The sequence below is a fragment of the Podarcis melisellensis genome (assembly GCF_964234715.1).
Source record: "Podarcis melisellensis genome assembly, chromosome: 8".
Classification (NCBI taxonomy): Eukaryota; Metazoa; Chordata; class Lepidosauria; order Squamata; family Lacertidae; genus Podarcis; species Podarcis melisellensis.
In genome coordinates this window covers 88,778,163-88,801,168 of record NC_138540.1, presented here as the reverse complement: position 1 = coordinate 88,801,168, position 23,006 = coordinate 88,778,163, and the positions used below count along the sequence as shown (strand labels likewise).

Here is a 23,006-nt window from a genome sequence, read left to right as displayed (position 1 = left end):
AGTGGGCTGGCCCACGGCTGAAAAAGGTTGCTGACCCCTGATCTAGACCAACCCTTGAAGCCAAGGAAAGATAGACCGCCACGTCTTTCAAAATGTGCAATATATTAAATAATAAAATCCTCACCTTAGCCCAGTAGTAGGGCACCTGCTTTGCATGCAGAAGTCATAGAAACATAGAATTGTAGAGCTAGAAGGGACTCCCAAGGGTCATCTAGTCCAACCCCCCAATGCAGAAATCCCAGCCCCAGGTTCAGTTCCCAGATTCTCTGAGTAGGACTGGGAGGAGACCTCTGCCTGAAGCCTGGAAGCCGCTGTTACTCAGCATTGACATTACTGAGACCAATGGTCAGACTGGGTGTAAGGTAGAATTAACGTATTTTTCGCCCTATAGGACGCACCAGCCCAGAGGACGCGCCAAGTTTTTTTGGGGGGAAATAAAGGGAAAAAAAATTTTCCCCCAGGCTCTTCTCCCCACCGCTCGCCTGCAGACCATGTCCAAGGACAGTGGGAAGACACGCTGCGCCTCCTCGCTGTCCCCGGAGCTTGCGGGGCTGGCGGCGGGGAGAAGCGCTCTTCTCCCCACTGCCCGCCTGCAGACCAGGTCCGGGGACAGCGAGATGGCGGCGTTCCGCCTCCCCGCTGTCTCCCGACCTTGTGGGGCTGGCGCTGCGGCTCTCCTGAAGCCTGGAGAGCAAGAGAGGTTGGTGCGCACCGACCGCTCTCGCTCTCCAGGCTTCAGCGAAAGCCTGCATTCGCCCCATAGGAGGCACACACATTTCCCCTTCATTTTTGGAGGGGAAAAAGTGCGAAATAGGGCGAAAAATACGGTATGTCCCTACTCTGCCCCAGCCAGCTCCTTGGCTACCTGGGAAAGGCAGGGAAGGATGCTTGGCCACATTCTCAGCCTAGGCAGATCGCCTTCTCCACCTGACTGCTGCTCTGTTTCCCCCCAGGTCTTTGAGATTCGGTCCACAGACGACCTGACGGAGCAATGGCTGAAAGAGCGCCTGGCCTTTTTCCGCTGATTGGTAGGGTATTCCTGGAGGGCTGGACCTTCAGTAAACTCCCCACTCATAGCAAGCCCTGTAATCTCACCCGCGCCCCCCCCATTTCACCCTAGAGATACCACTGCACCGTGGGTGTATGTGGAATATAGGGAAATGTAGCTGACCTATTGTCTCCATGACCAGAGCCACTGGCTTCCCCCTGCAGAGGAATTAAAATGAAATAAAGTGATTGGGCCTAATTCTTCTTTTCTTTTTGCATTGCGCTGAGCCTGTGTTCTTTATGCTTGAATTGTGATCTTCTAGGGAGGGACATCTGGCCGCTAGCTAGCCTTGGGCCTCCTCCAGGATCATTGAGCATTTATGCTGATTTGCTTGCACAAAGCTTACCCAATGCCTGGTTTTCAGTTGAGCATTTGTTCTGATTTGCTCGCAGGGAGGTTATACAACAATGAGCATTTGTCTTGGTTGCAGCCTTACTTGTTTGTGTGTGTGGAAGTTATATGTTTTCCTGTTAACCAGTTTTATGTGGAGGTTATATGTTTTCCTGTTAACCAGTCATTCAGCTTACACTTTTAGTGGATTTTTTTTAAAAAAAAACACTGGCTCAAGCAACAGAGCACTTTAATCCACTGCACATACCTAAATTTTTGGTATGCAATTGAATGCCTCCCACAAAATACTGACAGGTTTATCTCATTTTGGTCATGTGCACACCACACATTAAAGCACATTTATAACAGTCATGAATCCACAGCACTCTTAATAAACTACACTTCCCATGATCCTTTGGGGCGGAGCCATGTGCTTCAAATGCACTTTAAATGCATAGCTTGCCTTTCTCCCCCACCACAGTGCAACCTTTCACCACCTGGTGGCGCCTTCTGTCCATTAGATGGGTGCCGGGTGGGACAGTCAGATGTTTCCTGTCAAGTTCTATTATATCAGGGGTCGCCAGGCTTTCAATATGAGGTCTCACGTCTCAAATAGCTGGGGAGACGGATGACGTTCACAAGTGCAGCTTTTCAAATTGCAGAAGGGCTGTGGCAACAGAAACTGCACACCTGCTGAGAGGATTTCACCACAGGCTTGCCACATCGTCACAGGTGCCTCGGGAACAGAAACATCAGAGCAGTTCCTAAAGCACCATCTTATCGCCACCCACCCAAATCTCTGTCTTACTTGACTTATTTCCTGCCCAGTGCAGAGGTAAGAAAGAAGGTGCTTTTTAGAAGCTGTGTAATGAAATGATCCTACACGTATCAATTTGTGTTGTGTGATTGTCCTCACAGTGGCTAAATTAGGTGACTGCGTGGCCAAAGTACTGGAAAAAGGCAAATACATTTCCTTCTCTTGACTTTGTAGTTAATTCATGTGTTACTTTAAACCACCAGAGGGCATGATTTTGTCTAGTAATCTAGCCAGCTCTTGCTTGTAACCTCTCTATCTAAGTTAGCTCCAACCTTAAAACAGGAGCCATTATGTTTGCTGCTCTCTCCGGAGAAGATGTCTGCTATTTTCTTTTTATCATCTTCACTCATGCTGGTAAATAGTTCCTGCATGAATAAAGCCTTTGAACTCCAGAAACTGTAAGCAATCATTCCAATCTAATCCACCCAAACTGCAAGATCTGATAACCCAAAGTAGGTCCAGAAAAAGGCAACTGAAAGAACTACATTTTAAACATGTCTTTTAGGAAAGCATGCTTGGAGCTGTCCAATTCCTCCCCACCACCGGAAAAAGTGGCTGCTTGGACCATCTGATCTGGATCAGGGCTGTGTGGAGGGGTGTGTGAAAGCCTTTCTGCCCTGCATGATCCTCCCCACTCCAAAGTCACCTCCCCAGCTGCTCTGGGCCCCTAAAGGTGCTATTTCCAATAACTTCCTCTTGGTCAGACTTGGCTGGGCAGCCATCCATTCTGCTTGAGCCTGCTCCTTCTGGCTCTCTCTGCTTGCTTGCTTGCCTGCTTCCTTCTTTCTTAGTCTCACAGGACTTCCCCATCGCCCTCAGTCCTGGGTCTCATCCTGCTCCCTGCACCTTCCGCCGGCTCAGCATCTTGGCGACACCTTCCAGCCGTGCCGTGAAGCTGATAGCTGATACGACAAATAAAAAGGAAAACACTTCTTTTATTTCATGCGCCATTAATTCAGGGAATTCATCGCTGCAAGATGGGGCTGTGGCAACAAGCCTAGATTAGGCCTATTCATAGAGGTGCCGAGGTCTCCCAATGGCTATTAACCTTGATGGCTAAGTTAGGCACACATTCCCCTTCAATAAGGAACCGTGCGCTGCTCAAAAGATTCTGAGGGACATCTCATTGACCACTGCACCGAGGATGCGTGCTGGACCAGGTCAGCTTCTCCTGGAAATGAGTAGAGGAGCTGGGCGGAGGGAGAAGGGAGAAGAGCAAAGAAGATGAGTCGGAGAAGAAAGGTTTTAAGGAGAAATATTAGGCTGGTGAGAGATATTAAGCCACTGTAGTGCTATTACTACCCCCAAAAGATGGGAGACAGATTGTCCCCGGCAGGAAAACTCTGCATTTCAGAGATATATCACCCCCTGGAGACCTCCATGAGGGAGAGCGATGGCCCCCCCGAGGGATTCATATCCTCCAGAGATCGGGGGTAATTATTGCTTCGTTTATATAGATGGAACGAGCTTCCCTCCATCTACCCGCCAAATTAATCTGGAAGGCGATTAAGCAGCCTGCCATGGGTAGTGCTTTCTGCTGAGCGGTTTGCTCTTCGAAGGACAAAAGGATGGAAGAGGAGAAAGGGGGGGTATGATTGTGTGTAAGTAACATTACTTAACATTGATCTGCGGTCTGGCTGATCAGCCGTTGGGGCAGGACCTGAGCCGACGACGACTTGCTCCAGGAAACTGGGTCTGGATATTTGCACACTGTTCACAAGCTGCATCGCATTCGCCCGAGGGAAAGAAGCAGGTTTCTGGACCTGGGAGGCGTGGAGCACAGCTTACGAAAGCCATTTGGGTTGCTAAAAGCTGGGAGTGCCAGAAGGACCTGTGCAACTGCCCACGACAATGCCGGATTCTGCATACAACCAGTACATAGCTGTCAACTTTCAGATTTGAAAATAAGGGATCAGCAGTCTCGAAAAATAGGGACGCAGGTGGTGCTGTGGGTTAAACCACAGAGCCTAGGACTTGCTGATCAGAAGGTTGGCGGTTCGAATCCCCGCAACGGGGTGAGCTCCCGTTGCTCGGTCCCTGCTCCAGCCAACCAAGCAGTTCGAAAGCAAGTGCAAGTAGATAACTAGGTACTGCTCCGGCGGGAAGGTAAATGGTGTTTCCGTGTGCTGCTCTGGTTCACCAGAAGCAGCTTAGTCTTGCTGGCCACATGACCCGGAAGTTGTACGCCGGCTCCCTCGGCCAGTAAAGCGAGATGAGCACCGCAATCCCAGAGTCGGCCATGACTGGACCTAATGGTCAGGGGTCCCTTTACCTTTACCTTTTAGTCTCGAAAATAACGGATTAGCAGACTCACCTGTCCTGGGGACAGTCCACGGGATATCTAACAATCCGTGATAGCAGCGGGAAGCAGTGGAAAATGGCGCTGGAATAAGGGAATTTCCTGCAAAAAAAGGGAAGGTTGACAGCTGTGGACCAGTATAAAGTAAGCAGCACATAAACGGCACACAAAACACTAAAAAAAAACCATTCTACGTTCTAAATCTTATATTAATAATCCAAAAATTGAGAGAGCTATGTACAATATCTACTACAGAAGCCACAAACAGAAAACTCATTCAAATGGTGTCCAAAAGGAAGATACGGTCTTTAAATGTTCCTTTAGCCAGGCTCCTGTAGATATCAACAAAGGTAAGCTGGATCAAACAGAGTGTCGGTGGTTACGCTCAAGGGTTAAATATCAACGAGGATAAGTTTGATCAAACGAAGTGTCGGTGATGTTGCGCACGATTCTGTATACAAGCCACAGGGCCTGGGGACAATTTGGACCCTAATCCTGGCACCTCAGCTGCCAATTTAGTGAGAAAGAAAATGAAAAGAAGGTTGTACGAATAGCTTGCTGGGTCAGGGCAATAGCCCGTCTAGTCCAGCATCCTGTTCTCACAGTGGCCAACCACATGCCTGTGGAAAATCTATAAACAGGATCCGAGCGCAAGGGCAACTCTCCCCTCTTGTGGTCTCCAGCAACAGGTATTCAGAAGCAATACTGCCAGAGCACAGCTATCGCAGCAAGTAGCCATCAATTTTACTTTCTTGGGCTCCATGATCACTGCAGATGGTGACAGCAGTCACGAAATTAAAAGACGCCTGCTCCTTGGGAGAAAGGCGATGGCAAACCTAGACAGCATCTTCAAAAGCAGAGACATCACATTGCCGTCAAAGGTCCATATAGTTAAAGCCATGGTTTTCCCAGTAGTGATGTACGTAAGTGGGAGCTGGACCATAAAGAAGGCTGATCGCCTTGATGCTTTTGAATTCTGGTGCTGGAGGAGACTCTTGAGAGTCCCATGGACTGCAAGAAGATCAAACCTCTCCATTCTGAAGGAAATCAGCCCTGAGTGCTCACTGGAAGGACAGATCATGAAGTTGAGGCTCCAAGACTTTGGCCACCTCATGAGAAGAGAAGACTCCCTGGAAAAGACCCTGATGTTGGGAAAGATGGAGGGCACAAGGAGAAGTGGACGACAGAGGATGAAATGGTGGGACAGTGTTCTCGAAGCTACCAGCATGAGTCTGACCAAACTGTGGGAGGCAGTGGAAGACAGGAGTGCCTGGCGTGCTCTGGTCCAGGGGGTCATGAAGAGGCGGACACAACTAAACGACTAAACAACAACAAGCCATCAATAGCTCTCTCCTCCACGAATTTGTCCAACAACCCTCTTTTAAATTCATCCTAGTTGTGGGGCCATCACTGCCTCCTGGGGGAGCGACTTTAACTTTGCGGACGTCCTTCCTTTTATCTGCCGTGCATCTTCCAACATCCAGCTTCCTTGGAAGTCCACCAAAATCATTCTTTCTCATTTTTTCTCTCCACCCTGCGAGGAACTCTTCCATTAATTTATCCCTGGCAATGTCAGCTTGGATCAAGTCACTGTCATATCGTGTGAAGTCTTTATGTCAAACCATGTGAACCATGGAGAGCGGCAGATCTGATGAGCCTCATACCCTCGCGAAGATGACAGTCGGGTTATTGGATGGCTGCTCTGTGGGGCCAAAAGGAGGGGGCATGTTTGATTTACGGGGCAACCATCAGGCAACATGACGCTTCTGAACATTTTTAACCTCTTCGGAATACATATTTTCTAATTGTTATTTGTCCTTCAGGGTGGGATGCAGTAGAAATTTCCTTTGAAACTCTTTGAGTAGGCAGTAACAGGGAGAAGGAGTGCCAGCTTGGCACTGCGACCGTGGGTGCCCAGGGCCGCGGGTGCCATGTAGTGTGCATGGCCCTGGCACCAAAATTTGTGGGTGCCCAGCCCCTTCATGGGGAATTTTGTGGGTGCTCGGGCACCCAGGGCCCCAGGGAGTTGGCACGTATGATGGGAGAGCAGATACAGTCCATCAGTAGGGACAGCAGTCTGGGGTGACTGCATACATCAGTCTCAGCAACCCATAACCTGCAAGTGCCTGAAGGAATGACCAAAAGTGACCATGGTCAGAAGCATTTAAGCTTCTGAAACGCCAGTTCCTAGGAATCACTGGCTTAGAGAGCCAGTGTGGTGTAGTGGTTAAGAGCAGTGGACTCGTAATCTGGTGAACCGGGTTCGCGTCTCCGCTCCTCCACATGCAGCTGCTAGGTGACCTTGGGCTAGTCATACTTCATTGAAGTCTCTCAGCCCCACTCACCTCACAGAGTGTTTGTTGTGGGGGAGGAAGTGAAAGGAGAATGTTAGCCGCTTTGAGACTCCTTCGGGTAGTGATAAAGCGGGATATCAAATCCAAACTCTTCTTAGGAACATCAGGAGAGCTTGCTGGATCAGGCCCACCTGGTCCAGCATCCTGTTCTCTTTTCTTTATATACATAATTTTTTTTTTAACAAATCATTTTCAACAATAATTAAACATACTTTTATATTAAAGCAGAGACATCACCTTGCCAATGAAGGTCCATATATTTAAAGCCATGGTTTTCCCCGTAGTGGTGTATGGAAGTGAGAGCTGGACCATAAAGAAGGCTGATTGCCGAAGAATGGATGCTTTTGGATTCTGGTGCTGGAGGAGACTCTTGAGAGTCCCATGGACTGCAAGAAGATCAAACCTATCCATTCTGAAGGAAATCAGCCCTGAGTGCTCACTGGAAGGACAGATCCTGAAGCGGAGGCTCCAAGAGTTTGGCCACCTCAGGAGAAGAGAAGACTCCCTGGAAAAGTGGGAAGACAAGCAAACTAATACCAGTGTACCGGAAGAAGCAAAGATCACCAGTGTCGAAGCAATGATTCTTCAACATCAACTTCATTGGACTGGTCATGTTGTGTGGATGCCTGATGATCGTCTTCCAAAGCAACTACTCTATTCCGAACTTAAAAATGGGAAGCGTAATGCTGGTGGTCAACAAAACAGGTTTAAAGACACTCTGTAGGCAAATCTTTAAAAAATGTAGCATAAACACCAACAATTGGGAAACACTGGCCTGCGAGCGCTCCAGTTGGAGAACAGCCTTGACCAAAGGTGTCCTGGGCTTTGAAGACACTTGAACTCAGGACACAAGGGAGAATCGTGCTAAGAGGAAGGCACGCTTGGCAAATCCACACCTGGCAAATCCACTGCTGCCCAGAAACCAATGTCCCCAATGTGGAAGGACGTGTGGGTCCAGAATTGGCCTCCACAGTCACTTACAGACCCACTGTTAAAAGCATGTTTATGGAGGACGGTCTTGCTCGGCTTCTTGCCAAAGAAGAAGAAGATTTTTGGGGGTCAGGGATTTTTGCAGGTTATGGGTTTCATATACCGGTACTAATAGTAACACCTTCAACTTGGTTATGTAGCAAACCAGCAGGCAGCGCAGATCTTTGAGCCCAGCAGTTATACGCTGCAGCTTTCAAATGCAGAGTTCAGGCTGGCCGGTGTGGAGCCAGCCGAGCCAAAGACTCCTTGGAGAGATCTAAAAGGGCAGGCCTCACCTTCTCTCCCAGCAAAGGCAGGCAGAAAACAGAGCCGCCTCTCTCCGCAGAAGGGAACCGGGGACTTGCAGTTGTGGCCTGCGGGCAGCAGGGGGCATGGTTACCCAGCCCATGGCTTTAAAGGGAAGAGGGGCTGGGCTTTCTGTTGATTAGGATTACTGTTTGTCAACGTGGAGGAGGGAAAAAAAGGAATTAAGGGTGATTTATTTATTTATTTTGCTAGCTGCAGGAGCTAATGCCTAGAGGAGGAGGAGGAGGAGGAGGAGGAGGGGGGAAGCCATAGATCCCTTTCTAAAAAGAAAGCATTGCTCAGGCCTGCTGAAAGGATATGGAACAAGGAATGCTATTATTATTATTATTATTATTATTATTATTATTATTATTATTATTATTATTATTATTATTTATCATCATCATCATCAATTTATATTATGATTACACTTCTATTGGGATGCGGGTGGCGCTGTGGTCTAAACCACTGAGCCTAGGGCTTGCTGATCAGAAGGTCGGTGGTTCGAATCCCTGCGACGGGGTGAGCTCCCGTTGCTCGGTCCCTGCTCCTGCCAACCTAGCAGTTCGAAAGCATGTCAAGTGCAAGTAGATAAATAGGTACCACTGCAGCAGCAAGGTAAACGGTGTTTCCGTGCGCTGCTCTGGTTCGCCAGAAGCGGCTTAGTCCTGCTGGCCACATGACCCGGAAGCTGTATGCCGGCTCCCTCGGCCAGTAAAGCGAGATGTGCGCCGCAGCCTCAGAGTCATCTACAACTGGACTAGATGGGCCGTGGGCCTGATCCGGTAGGCTCTTCTTATGTTCTTAGCACTGCAGCTGGAAGGAAGGAAAGAAGGAAAGAAGGAAAGAAGGAAAGAAGGAAAGAAGGAAAGAAAGAAAGAAAGAAAGAAAGAAAGAAAGAAAGAAAGAAAGACTGTGTTCTGCATGTGCAGTTCTGCATTTTAATATCAGAGCCCCATCATGACTGACAGGATAGCCCTTGTCAGATATCCAAAGGCCTGTCCCAAGGAAAATGCAGCAAGCTTGTTTTCTGTTGCACCTGCACTGCAGCTTTTGTTTTTTCCAATCTAGGGACTCAGGTGCGTGCAGGTAGATTCCTAAGCACCTGCAACGCACCCCACACTTCGAGAAGAGCGCCGGCCTGTGCATTTTACAAGCATTCATGAAAAATGAGATTTTGCAAAGCCTGGGAATGCACACGCACTTGAAGATGTGGAGGTGTGGAATTAATGCTAGATATATATGTATTTGTCTGCGAGTGAGTGCGTGTGTGTGTGAGTGAAAGAGAGAGGGAAGGCAAGCAATCTTGCTCTTGCAAATCAGAAGATTAAGAGATCTGAATGTACGGATGCAAATAAGGCAAGCAAGCCGGAATCCTGCCTTGTTCAGAATCCACTTCTCCCGTGAATCGGTTGGGCTTAACCCTTCGTTCCTCATCCCCAGCGAAAACAAAGCCTGGCTGAGAGAGTGATTCAATTAAGATAGCTGGTCCCACCTCTCCATCTGTGAAGGTAGCTGGCATACAACTGAACGTTTTTTATGGGGGGTGGCGGCGGATGCTGATAGGAACACAAGCGTCATCGTTACAAACAAGACAGTCATCTGCACAACGATTGCGGCAGGAGGAGACGACCACACCAGGCCGCAGATAAAAGGAATTTGGTGCTGTTCCTGCATTACAGGGGGTCGGACTACATGACCATAGGGGGAACCTTACAACTCTACGGTTCTGTGAATCGAAGAGAAGAATTGGTTAACGTCCAGTGGTTCCTCCAGGTGGCCACTTTATTGAGCATTCGTTCTGATTCGCTTTCGCGGGGGTGAAATTGCATGTCCGGGCACCGTGACACACCTCCCCATGCATCAGCGTTAAATGGTCACTCGTGACCACGATTGTTTGGGTTCAGATTAGGCCACAACTTTATTGATTGCAGATGTAAGTGGCTTTGGCTCAGGCACTGGGTTAAGCCATGGGTAGGCAAACTAAGGCCTGGGGGCCGGATCCAGCCCAATCCCCTTCTCAATCCAGCCCACGGACGGTCCGGGAATCAATGTGTTTTTACATGAGTAGAATGTGTCCTTTTATTTAAAATGCATCTCTGGGTTATTTGTGGGGCCTGCCTGGTGTTTTGACATGAGTAGAATGTGTGCTTTTATTTAAAATGCATCTCTGGGTTATTTTGGGGGCATAGGAATTCATTCATTTTCTTTTTCAAAATATAGTCTGGCTCCCCACAAGGTCTGAGGGACAGTGGACCGGCTCCCTGCTGAAAAAGTTTGCTGACCCCTGTCCTATAAGAACAGACGAAGAGTTGCTGGATCAGGCAGATGATGATTTTTAAAGCCATTTAGGATGGGGGCCATCACAGCCTCCTGTGGGAGTAAGTGCCGTAATTGAACCATGTGCTACCGAAACTGACCCAACCGGTAGTGGAGCAGCTGTAAGTGATGGCCCAGCTGGAGGCAACGAGGGAATCCCCACAACTGTGCCCCTGAAGGACCAGGTGCGCAGCCTGGGAGTCATTTTGGACTCACAGCTGTCCATGGAGGCACAGGTTAACTCTGTGTCCAGGGCAGCTGTCTACCAGCTCCACCTGGTACGCAGGCTAAGACCCTACCTCCCCGCGGACTGTCTCGCCAGAGTGGTGCATGCTCTAGTTATCTCACGCTTGGACTACTGCAACGCGCTCTACGTGGGGCTACCTTTGAAGGTGACCCGGAAACTGCAATTAATCCAGAATGCGGCAGCTAGACTGGTGACTGGGAGTGGCCACCGGGACCACATAACACCGGTTCTGAGAGATCTGCACTGGCTCCCAGTACGTTTCCGAGCACGATTCAAAGTGTTGGTGCTGACCTTTAAAGCCCTAAACGGCCTCGGTCCTGTATACCTGAAGGAGCGTCTCCACCCCCATCGTTCAGCCCGGACACTGAGATCCAGTGCCGAGGGCCTTCTGGCGGTTCCGTCATTGCGAGAAGTGAGGCTACAGGGAACCAGACAGAGGGCCTTCTCGGTAGTGGCGCCCGCCCTGTGGAACGCCCTCCCATCAGATGTCAAAGAGATAAAGAATTACCTGACATTCAGAAAACATCTTAAGGCAGCCCTGTTCAGGGAAGTTTTTAATATGTAATGCTGTACTGTTTTTAACACTGATTGGGAGCCGCCCAGAGTGGCTGGGGAAACTCAGCCAGATGGGCGGGGTATAAATAATAAATTATTATTATTATTATTATTATCTGGAGCCAGGGCAGGATCAGGCCCCTGACTCGGCCCAGCTGGTGTTTGCTGCTGGGGAACCTCTGCAGGCTGGGACTCTTCAGGATCAGGCCTCAGACTTGGTTCAGAAGATGCCTGAGGCAAAGGATCTGGTGCAAATTGAGTCTCCTCTGGTTCCGAGTCCCAGGCCATCACACATGGAACAGAACTTGCACACCAAGTTCCTTAACTGTAATTCCTGCATTGCAGGGGGTTGATGACCCTTGGGGTCCCTTCCGTGAATCTATGACCGTTCTCTTGAAATTGAAACGTGCCTTGTGTTTCCAAGCATTCCTGAATGCTTAGCTTTGGAGTGTGCTGAACAGGGCACCCCTTCTCCAGAGTGACCTTAGGAGCCCATTCTCAGCGGCTGAGTCACCTGCTTGCATTCTGTCTCTCTCCAAAGGGGGGAAGACCTCTTGCCAGGGGCTAAATCACTCCTCTTTTCATGCTGGTTGGGCAGACAGGGACCCTGGGGGGGTATTAAACCACTGCACCTCTGCCCCACACTTCTGAATGCATTTCCCCATACATTTAAAGCACTTGGTGCCACTCTGGGGAATCTTGGGAACTGTAGCTTACCCCTCGCAGGGCTACAGTTCCCCAACACCCTGAACAAACTGCAGCCCCGAGTTGCAATCCAAGCAGGGCTATGGCAAAAGACTCCTGCCAGATGAAATCTTTATAAATCAGCTTTCTCCTGTTCCCCGTAGCAGTATTTCCAGCCCCCCAGGGACGTGGATGGTGCTGTGGTCTAAAACACTGAGCCTAGTGCTTGCTGATCAGAAAGTCGGCGGTTCGAATCCCTGTGACGGAGTGAGCTCCATTTGCTCTGTCCCAGCTCCTGCCAACCTAGCAGTTCAAAAGCATACCAGTGCAAGTAGATAAATAGGTACCACTGCAGCGGGAAGGTAAACAGTGTTTCCGTGCGCTCTGGTTTCCGTCACGGTGTCCTGTTGCTCCAGAAGCGGTTTAGTCCTGTTGGCCACATGACTCTCCGGAAACCTCTCTGTGGACAAATGCCAGCTCCCTTGGCCTGAAAGTGAGATGAGCGCCGTAACCCCAGAGTCGCCTTTGACTGGCCTAACCGTCCAGGGGTCCTTTACCTTTTTACCTTTATTTCCCAAAAGCATTGTGTGTGTGCGCACACACACACACACACACAGTGCTTTTTTCTTTAATAATGTTTAGTGACACTCTCATTTTCCTGTTGTTGTTGTTTAGTCATTTAGTCGTGTCCGACTCTTTGTGACCCCCTGGACCAGAGCACGCCAGGCACTCCTGTCTTCCACTGCCTCCCGCAGTTTGGTCAAACTCATATTAGCAGCTTCGAGAACACTGCCCAACCATCTCATCCTCTGTTGTCCCCTTCTCCCTGTGCCCTCCATCTTTCCCAACATCAATACTGCCCCTCAATGAGGCCAAACTAAGAGTCACAAAATGTTTAGGGGTATGTGTCCTCCTGAAAAAGCAGTGTGTTTGTGTGTGTGAAATCCATTCCCCGCCTCCTGGCCTAGGAACCCCCCCTCCTCCTTCCCCAAATCCTCTTGTCTTCGAAACCTACATGTGTTTTTCTTCCCTCTTCTCTCTCTCCTCTTTCTCTCTCCCCTCCCATTTTATTTTTTTTAAAACCACAGTGGCTATGGATGGTGCATCTCCATGGAAACAGGCTTGCTCCTGATGGTGGCTCAAGCCATCATAAATGTCTCCTGTTCTTTCCGAGTTAGCCCCTTCCCTCCCATCTCTCTCGCTCTCCATCTCTCCACCTTATCCCCAGTCCATCTGCTACAGATTTTGTGTGTATGTGCATGAAACGCGGGGAGGAGGGCTGGGCGTGCGGGGCAAGGAACTACTTAAATTTCCGAAGGCAAATAGATTTTCTCCAGCTCCGCCCAGACAACCTGTTTCCCCTGCTGGCCACTCGGACACCCTCTTCCACGGCCCACCATATCCTGTATCCAAAAGATGGGGGGTGCTTGGTTTGGATCAAGCCGTCGTCACCCAGCTCAGATTCAGAAAATTCAAGGCAGGGGAAAGAAAATCCTACAAGTCCTGGACATGCCATGAAGCTTCTGTGTTGGAAGATTTGGGGGCAGGTCAAAGAAAGGACATCTCTTTAGCTGAGATTCCTTCATTGCAGGGCGTTGGACTAGATGACCCTGGGCCTTGGATTTGTTGCAGGAATTTATATATAGGTGGGGGGGGTTGCTCCTCCAGCAGATATCATGCACATGCAGCCCACTACCAAAATCAGCACAATCGCTTTTGTGACTTGTCCCCACAAAACACTTCATCACAGTTTCTTCCTATCTATTCCAAGGGCCTTTGCTGCACGATACCAAATGTAGGAATTCACTGATAAATGCATCTATGTACTGGCTCACTGGGGAAACTTCAGTTACAGATAGGTAGCCGTGTTGGTCTGCCATAGTCAAAACACAAATTTTTTCCTTCCAGTAGCACCTTAAAGACCAACTAAGTTAGTTCTTGGTATGAGCTTTCGTGTGCATGCACACTTCTTCAGATACCTTCTTCAGATACTGGGGAAACTTCAGAAATTCATATAGACCTGTGAGCTCAGCCACTCAGCAGCCCCTCTGCCTGAGTGATGATCCCTGGCCTCCTGATACCTGAGTGCCAGACAGGTAGGCATTCCAGAAATATCAAACCCAGATGAAGACAAAAGGGTGGGATTAACTTGGCTGGGAAACAGGGAAATGTAAATATCTCTTTTGTTACACTTGATGGGTGTTTGGTGGAGGGCAAGGGGAACCATGGGGCAGGGTCCAGGATGCTCAGATTACTGCCACCAGACCTCCCCTTTCATGATGTAACCATGATGGAAGAGCGATGTAGTTTGGGGGGGGTGTAACATGGGGATTAGCAGCTAATGAAAGTTTGGGTTCTCTTGTGTTTGGGGCTTCCACCTTGTTCTACCTTGTGGCAGATGGGAGTCCTGTCGCGACAGTCTTCAATAAAGACCAAGCCGACTGGCTGCTGTTTTGCTCCGGTATTCCTGGCTGGGGTCCTTGCTTTTTGTCCAAGGGAGCCCTCAGATTTCTCCATTAACAGGTTCCCTTCCAGCCATAAGATTCTGCGATTCGGGTGGCACATAGCTGAACTGCGGAACTCACTGCGGCTGGAGGCAGAGATCCTTCTGAGTCCAAGCTGCAAGATATGCTCGGGTCTGGACTGAGGATTTCCCACTGTTTGGCCACTTTGAGAACAGGACGCTGAACCTGATGGGCCCTTGGCCTGATCATAGAATCATGAAGCCAGAAGGGAACCCCAAAGGTCCTCTAGCTCAACCCCACTGCAATGCAGGAATATCAGCAAAAGCATCTGTGATAGATGGCCACCCAACCTCTCCTTAGAAACCTCTGAGTCCAGCAGGATGTTCTTAGTGGTGAGCATGCCAGACTACTAGAGCCTGGGAGACCAGGGTTCAAATCCAGCTCACTGAGCAACTGCCTGTCAGCGTCACCTATCTCACAGGGTTGCTGTAGGGGTGAATCAAGGGGGGAACTGTGTACGCCAGCTGGAACGCCTTGGAAAAAAAGGTGGGAAATTGGTGCTAATAATAATAATAAGAATAATAATAATTATAATAATAATAATAATAATTTATTTATTTATACCCCGCCCTTCCCGGTTCAGAAAACCAGGCTCAGGGCGGCTAACAACAAATTTAAAACACTTAATTGATGCAACGAAAAACAGCATAAAATACAGTATAAAACGTGAATGACAATAAATTCAGAATTCAAATATCAATTTAGGGGGGATCCATCCAATAAACATTGGATGATCACCAGGGCTAGCTGGCTAAATTAGTCCTATTTGGGCCAGCAAAGAGACCAGGGGAAAATTAGCTGTGGGATCCCAGAGCAGGTAATCTTCACAAAAAGGGGAGGGGGGAGGGAAGGAAGGGGAATAAAAGATCAGGCTAAGTTCAAATTGAAAGCCAGGCGGAATAGCTCTGTCTTACAGGCCTGGCAGAAGGAGGTTAAATCCTGAAGGGCCCTGGTCTCATGGGACAGAGCATTCCACCAGGTCGGAGCCATCACTGAGAAGGCCCTGGCCCTGGTGGAGGATAGTCTGACTTCCAGGGGGCCCGGGACCTCTAAACTGTGGTTATTCATGGACCTTAAGGTCCTCTGCGGGGCAGACCAGGAGAGGCGGTCCCGTAAATACGAGGGCCCTAAGCCACAAATAAAATGATAAATACAGTAGTCATAACGATACTCAGTGTTTAGAGAAGGGAAATGGGCAAGCTTGGGCCTGAGGTCTGAAAGTGGCCCCCAGCCTTCTCTGTCTGGCCCTCAGGAGGCTCTCCTCAGGCCACGCCCCCTCGCTGGTCCTCATTTCTCCCTCCCTTTAGTGTTTTTTGTGTAGAATGTGTCTTTGAATTCTGCGCATGCCTCTGGGTTGCCTGGATGGAGGACTCAAAGTGACCTTTGTCGTTCCACTCGCTCAGTCCAGAAAAGATCCCTTCCCCTAGTTCAGGGGAAAGTCCTCTGTACATGCTCAGAGGCACGGTGCCTTTGCTTCAGAGTTCTTGGTGGCTGCTTTCCAGGGTGCTGCGAAGGTTTCGCCATTGAACGCTCGGCAAAGAAAGCCGGAACAGGCATGAAGTCACCATCATTCGTCGCAGAAGGGGATTGTGGGGGGCAATGCTGCCCCCCAATGATGTTTTACATTTCTGGGTGATCCCAGCCACGGAGGTTCTGATCTGCTGGTCTTGTGATGAGCAAATGGGATTTCTGCAGAATTGCCTCTCTATGGGTTGAATCTGGCCCCTTTTTTGGGGGGGGGGTCCGACGAGGTGGGTCTCAATTTACCCTCCTTCCTTCCAAAACACCCCCCACCAGCCCTAACCCAGAAGCATCCCCCCCCGCCGCTTCCTAACACTTGTCTCCATTTTAAGAAGAACAATGCCACCGCCACCGGTTACCATGGCAACCGGTTGACAGTCCGGCTTAGTTTAAAAACCGCAATCCGTCCAGCTGGTTCGCCGGCGTGGGGTTCCTGTCCGTCCTGCTGCCCACCTGAAGCTGAGTCCTGGGGGGGCACCCTGAGGTGCAGGGACTGAGATGGCACTAGGCCCCACATGGGAGCACCTATGGGGCAGAGTAAGGAGGCCATCTCTTTTCCCACAGGTCCCCTGGCCGCCACTACTAGGGCCCAAACCTGTGTCCTGGGAACGATTCAGGCCAAGCAACAGTGTTGTAAACACAAATCTGCCCTTTTTCCCTTATGGGGGACACAAGAGCCCATATAGACTCCTTACATAGGTTCCCTATCGGTAGGAGAAAATAACAGAGGCCAAGCAGAGAATATTGTGAAGCAAAGCAGCTAGTAAGCCTGATCTTTATTGATCTGTTGCAACAGGGTGCTCCCCTCACACGCAGGAAAGGAGCAGGAACCCAGAACCAAGGTGTGTCCGCCCTTATATAGACATTTTAAATTGCCCGCCCTGGAGTCCAAGACCACCCCCAGAAACATCATACGTACATCACAGAAGTGGTGTAACCCAAGACCACCCCCCTCAAACATCATACGTACATCACAGAAAAGGCGGTCTACAGCAGAAATCTGAGTGCGTTGTTTATCTCCTGTCTGACAGGTTACCTGTTAATGGTCACTTGACTGGATACCCTGGGGAGTCTGGCCAGTCTTTTGTAATGATAAATACTTAGTTCCTGAGCCAGGTCACAGGCTCACCCTATTCATACACAGACATACCCTTAAGACAGGATTTGTGAAGGAAAAGACAATGGGGAGGCTTTTCCATTTTCCTTTGACCTTGCAGAGAAAACATTTGGTCAGTTGGGGACAGTTTGGAAATCAAAAAAGGTTCCAGGTCGGTCTTCCTGTGCTGATCTATGTACGTGCTTGGTTGGTACACTTATGAACATTTAACATATAACTAAGACCTCAAAGAGGGACTCAGGTGGCGCTGTGGGTTAAACCACAGAGCCTAGGGCTCGCCAATCAGAAGGTCGGCGGTTCGAATCCCCGCGACGGGGTGAGCTCCCGTTGCTCAGTCCCTGCTCCTGCCAACCTGGCAGTTCGAAAGCACGTCAAAGTGCAAGTAGATAAATAGGTACCACTCTGGCGGGAAGGTAAACGGCGTTTGCGTGCGCTGCTCTGGTTCGCCAGAAGCGGCTTAGTCATGCTGGCCACATGACCCAGAAGCTGTACACCGGCTCCCTCGGCCAGTAAAGTGAGATGAGCGCCGCAACCCCAGAGTTGGCCACGACTGGACCTAATGGTCAGTGGTCCCTTTACCTTTACCTTAAGACCTCAAAATTCCTATCACAACAGAGAGGTCAGAGCGGACAATTCCTTCCGGTAGCCATTTACCACTTGGGCTAGCCTTCATCCCCATCTCTGTTAAGGAGCTGTCGCACGCCACTCCATCCCATCCTTCTTCAAAGTCACGGGGTGGGGGGACGGACAGCTAATTCTGGCCCTCCTGCACATATGATTTTTTATCCAAGTTTGAAAATTACAAGGGGGAGGAAATAGCAGAAGGAAAAGGAGACGAGGACAAGAGCTCTGGGCAGCATCAGCGCAGACACGGAACACAAGCGACGCATGAATTAGCGTTGCGCTTTCACAAATAAATGCTTCGGAAATGAAAATGGTAATTAATGCGCAGTGGATTGAGCCAAAATGTTAATCTCCGTTCCCTTGCTTTCTTATCGCGCGCAGAGATATGATAAGAAGGAAATAAGATAAAAGAAGAAGAACAGGGGAGCATCGTGGGTTATTGATTGCATTTCCATGCGATCCATGTTATAGCATAAGGCATCTCTTTCTCAACCGAAAGCAGCCAAGTTTGGTTGTTGTTCTTGTTTAGTTGTTTAGTGGTGTCCGCCTCTTCGTGACCCCCTGGACCAGAGCACGCCAGGCCTTCCTGTCTTCCACTGCCTCCCGCAATTTGGTCAAACTCATGCTGGTAGCTTCCAGGACACTGTCCCACCATCTCATTCTCTGTCATCCCCTTCTCCTTGTGCCCTCCATCTTTCCCAACATCAGGGTCTTTTCCAGGGAGTGTTCTCTTCTCATGAGGTGGCCCAAGTCTTGGAGCCTCAGCTTCAGGATCTGTCCTTCCAGTGAGCACTCAGGGCTGATTTCCTTCAGAATGGAGAGGTTGGATCTTCTTGCAGTCCATGGGACTCTCAAGAGTCTCCTCCAGCACCAGAATTCAAAAGCACCAATTCTTCGGCGATCAGCCTTCTTTATGGTCCAGCTTTCACTTCCATACATCACTACTGGGAAAACCATAGCTTGAACTATACGGACCTTTGTTGGCAAGGTGATGTCTCTGCTTTTTTATTGCTCCTTAATATCCCTATGGGTTTGGGGGGGGGGGAAATGGGGCGAATGTCCCAAAAACTATTGTCAAATAGTTTATGTATCAAACTATTTATGTATGCAACAACAGCAGCCAGAATCCTATACGCGCAGAAATGGGAGGAAGGAGAAGTTGCAACTGAGGAAGAATGGATCTTTAAAATTAATGGACTACGGGGGAAATGGGGAAATTGACAGCAAGAGTAAGAGATCAAAACGACGAGCTTTTTATTGAAGAAGGGAAACCCCCTTTGGACTAGCTGAGGAAGGATTGTAGCCAAAGGAAGCTTTGAGCAGGATTCAAAATTTAAGCAGAGGAAACGAGAACAATTGTTACAGAGGAAATGCTGTAGGTATGAAATTTATGTATGGTACATAAGACCATAGCTGTCAACGTTCCCCTTTTTTAAAGGGAAATTCCCTTATTCCGAATAGGATTCCTTGCAAGAAAAGGGAAAAGTTGACAGCTATGCATAAGACAGCAGAAAGAAAGGGAGGGAAAGGAGGGAGGGAAGTCAAACTGTTAAGGGAAATATGTATTAAAGTTGAAGTTTGATTTGCTAAAGTTTCTGAAACCTAATAAAAGTTCAATATAATAAAAATAAAACTGGTATCCCCACCCTCTACAAAGCATCGTTTTGTTGCTGAAGAATGGGCTGTCCAAGACAAACCCACCCCAGATCCCCCAAAGGTGCTGTTTACTTCTTGGAAAACCTGCAATAATGGCATGGTGAGGGGTGAGTCTTCCAATTTGGGTTTCTCGTATCCCCAGTATTTCTCCACATTTCCGCATCTCTTTGCGGATCTTCTAAAGTCCTCGCGAAAACGCCGCCTGCAGATCAATGCAAATTTCTCCCAGCGCCCAAATTTCTGTATGCAGTTTTGCCAAGGAGACGGGCGCTTCTTCAGGGTCAGGTTTAAGGTGCTGGTTTTGACCTTTAAAGCCCTATACGGCCTAGGACCCTCATACCTACGGGACCGCCTCTCCTGGTATGCCCTGCGGAGGACCTTATGGTCAGCAAATAATAATAATATCTTGGAGGTCCTGGGCCTCAAGGAGGTTAAAGTGGCCTCAACCAGGGGCAGGGCCTTTTCGGCTTTGGCCCCAGCCTGGTGGAACGCTCTCATCACAGGAGACCAGGGCCCTGCGGGACTTGATATCCTTCCGTAGGGCCTGCAAGATGGAGCTGTTCCGCTTGGCCTTCGGTCCTGGCCCAGTTTGACCCCCTCTATGGGACCCTGTAAGTTACCTCTTTGGCTCATATGGGACCAACATGTGTAAAGGGACGTGGGTGGCGCTGTGGGTTAAACCACTGAGCCTAGGACTTGCCGATCAAAAGGTTGGCAGTTTGAATCCCTGCGACGGGGTGATCTCCCATTGCTCGGTCCCTGCTCCTGCCAACCTAGCAGTTTCAAAGCACGTCAAAGTGCAAGTAGATAAATAGGTACCACTCCGGCGGGAAGGTAAACGGTGTTTCCGTGCGCTGCTCTGGTTCGCCAGAAGTGGCTTGGTCATGCTGGCCACATGACCCGGAAGTTGTACGCCGGCTCCCTCGGCCAATAAAGCGAGATGAGCGCCACAACCCCAGAGTCGGTCACGACTGGACTAATGGTCAGGGGTCCCTTTACCTTTACCTTTATGGGACCAACATGGATAGCTCACTCTGATGAATACTTGAGGTTCCCGACCCCTATGGTTTTAATTTGTGGACAGTCATTTAATTTTATCCCAATTCTAATTTTTAAGCTGTATTTTAATTAATTGTTTGATTGTGTTTTAATGTATTTGATATTTGATGTTAGCCGCCCTGAGCCTGGTCTTGGCCGGGGAAGGCAGGGTATAAATAAAAATTTACTTACATACTTTTTGTGTTCTTATGGAACCTCCAGGTTCAGAGACAGTCTATCTCAACTCCTCAATTCTATTGTGAGAATAGGATGCTGGGCTAGATGTTTACGGGACGAATTGTAAACAGGCATCCCAGAATCCTACCTGAATTGTTGGCTAGCTGTCCTGACAGGTAGACGATCACCAGTCATGCAGGCAAGGACCGGTTGTGAATTACATAGGTCTAGAGGGGAAACACTCTGCACATGCTCAGAGGCCCAGTGGCCCAGGAAAGCAATGCCTGCTGAGTCCTGGCTCAGACTAAAAGCCTGTTCCCAAGCAAGGGGGGAAGGGAGGGCTGTTTTCACACCGAAAGCAGAGGAAAAACACACATTTTTTTCTGGGTCAGGGTCTCCACAAGAGCTAGCAGGTGGAGTACCAATTTAGTGTAAATCAGAGAGACCTTCAGCTGACTTTGCAAGGCAAGAGTCGGCGTGACTCACACAAATCTTGTCCTAGACCTGATTCCAGCCTTTGTGACAGACAGGCCTCAGAGATTTCTGTTGTCAGACAATGCCTTGCCCCCCCCCCCCGCAAGAAAAACCCGCTCCAAGTGTGAGACTGAGCCCGGTGGGGATCGGTTTCAGCTTATTCGCTGCTCCCTGATGGTGGCTTGGAGCCATGCGCAGAGTGCCCGAACTAGGCCAGGTACTCTATATCGTTCACAGCTTCGCAAGGATGCAGCTGTCACTCTAGCAGCTGGTGGAGGCAAAGGAAAATCTAGGGCAGAGACGTGAGCTCAAGCCATAGGGCCTGCAGTTCAACTTCAAGCCCCCTTGCGGAGGGCAGAGGCTTGGGAAAGTCCAGGAAAGGGTAACCAGGAGGAAATGGAACAACTCCCCTCCAAGGAAAGAGTTTTGGGCACATAGTTAGACTGTGGAACTCACTGCCACAGTAGGTAGTGATGGTCAGCAACTTGGATGGCTTTAGATGAGGGTTATTATTATTACTAATAGCTCAGTCGGTAGAGCACAAGGCTCTTAATATAAGGGTTGTGGGTTTGAGCCTCCACACCAGACGAAAAGATTCCTGCTTTGCAGGGGGTTGGACTAGATGACCCTCTGGTGTCTCCCAGCTCTAAAATTCTATGATTCTGATGCTTTATGTTTTGTACCCCCACCCATCTGACTGGGTTGGCCAGCTGCTCTTTGGGCGGCTTCCAACCGAACGTAGGAAATCATAACGAAACAGCAAAGAGTAAAAGCTTCCCATTATGGGCAAATGAGGCGGGAGTGGTCCTGTGTTCGAGTCCTGCATGTGGGTGTCCCATTGGCGCATCTGGCTGGACTGGCTGGGCCACTGGCCTGATCCTGCAGGCTTGTGATGGCCTGAGAATCGGATTCAGAGGCTGAACCTGAGGGATCCCAACCTGCACAGGATTCGCCGCCACCAGAACCAGCTGAGCCGGGACTGGGGCTTGAGCCTGAAGGGTCCTCACCTGTGCCGGATCCTCAGGTGCAGGCATCAGCTGAGTCTGCTATGGCTCCGGAGGTGATGGAGGACCCATTGCCTGCAGGTCCTCCACTCTCAGACCCGTCAGGGGAAGCTGAGGTTGTCTCTGGGTCCGGTAACCCTCCTGTCTCTCCTGAGCTGCAGAGGCTCAGGGCAGAGAGGTGGAGGGAACTAAGTTCTCGCAGGAGGAGGGCTCGCCTCCAGGCCAGGAGAGGCATCTGAGGATCCGGGCCGCCCTAGGCCCCAGAGGAGATAAAAGCCAGCCAGCCCAGTCCCAGGTTGCGGGAGCAACATCGTTGGTAACCTGTCCCTGCCGGCACCCTGTTCTGCTTTCTGCCAGAGTTTCTGAGCACGCCTGACTCCCTGCCTTGGACGCCGCTTCAGCCTTGGGCCGGACATGGAGCACGCCACACGGTAACCCCCCTGGACCAGCACAAGGCTCTTCTCATGTTCTTATTTTCCGAAGCTCCCTTGCAGAGTCCTGGCAAAACAGGACCTCGGAGAGCTCCGAGCGAGTCTTGCCCTGTTGTCGCTCTGTCTTGCTAAAGCAGGTGGAAGAGGATGTTGTCCCAGCGGGGAGCAGAAGGCAGCTGAAGGCTGATGTAGGCTGACAAACCCTGCAGCTCAGCGCCCCCCCCGGGAGGATTTTGCCAAGCTGTGAAAAGGGCTCTGGCGTGATTTTGCAGACCTTGGCTTCTGTGAGGTTGGTAGATGGAGGCTCATTCAGGGAACTCATCCTCTGAGCCAAAGAAAAAGGGGGGAGGGGACAGGGGTCAAAGCTGTGTCTTCTGTCTGTGAGGGCCAGGAGTCACGAAGGCCACATTTGGATTTGTTGCACTTTAATAAATTTAATAATATTAATTGTTGCACCAATTAATAAATAATAATAATAATGAAATTTTATTTATACCCTGCTCTTCCCAGT

At 49.6% G+C, this 23,006-nt stretch overlaps 1 protein-coding gene across 2 annotated transcripts in view; it reads left to right on the top strand.

The window, feature by feature from the left end:
* Positions 1-23,006, top strand: part of GMFG (glia maturation factor gamma) — a 114,280-nt gene that overhangs the window by 17,710 nt on the left and 73,564 nt on the right. Inside the window, exon 7 of one of the 2 annotated variants that reach the window (XR_014171087.1) lies at positions 954-1,232. Coding sequence is in view for 1 of the 2 variants with exons in the window: in XM_081922478.1 (XP_081778604.1) it covers positions 954-1,025 (72 nt within the window). In the remaining variant the exon portion in view is untranslated. Of the gene's footprint in view, positions 1-953; positions 1,247-23,006 lie in introns of those variants that run through there. The other variant, XM_081922478.1, reaches the window with a different exon arrangement.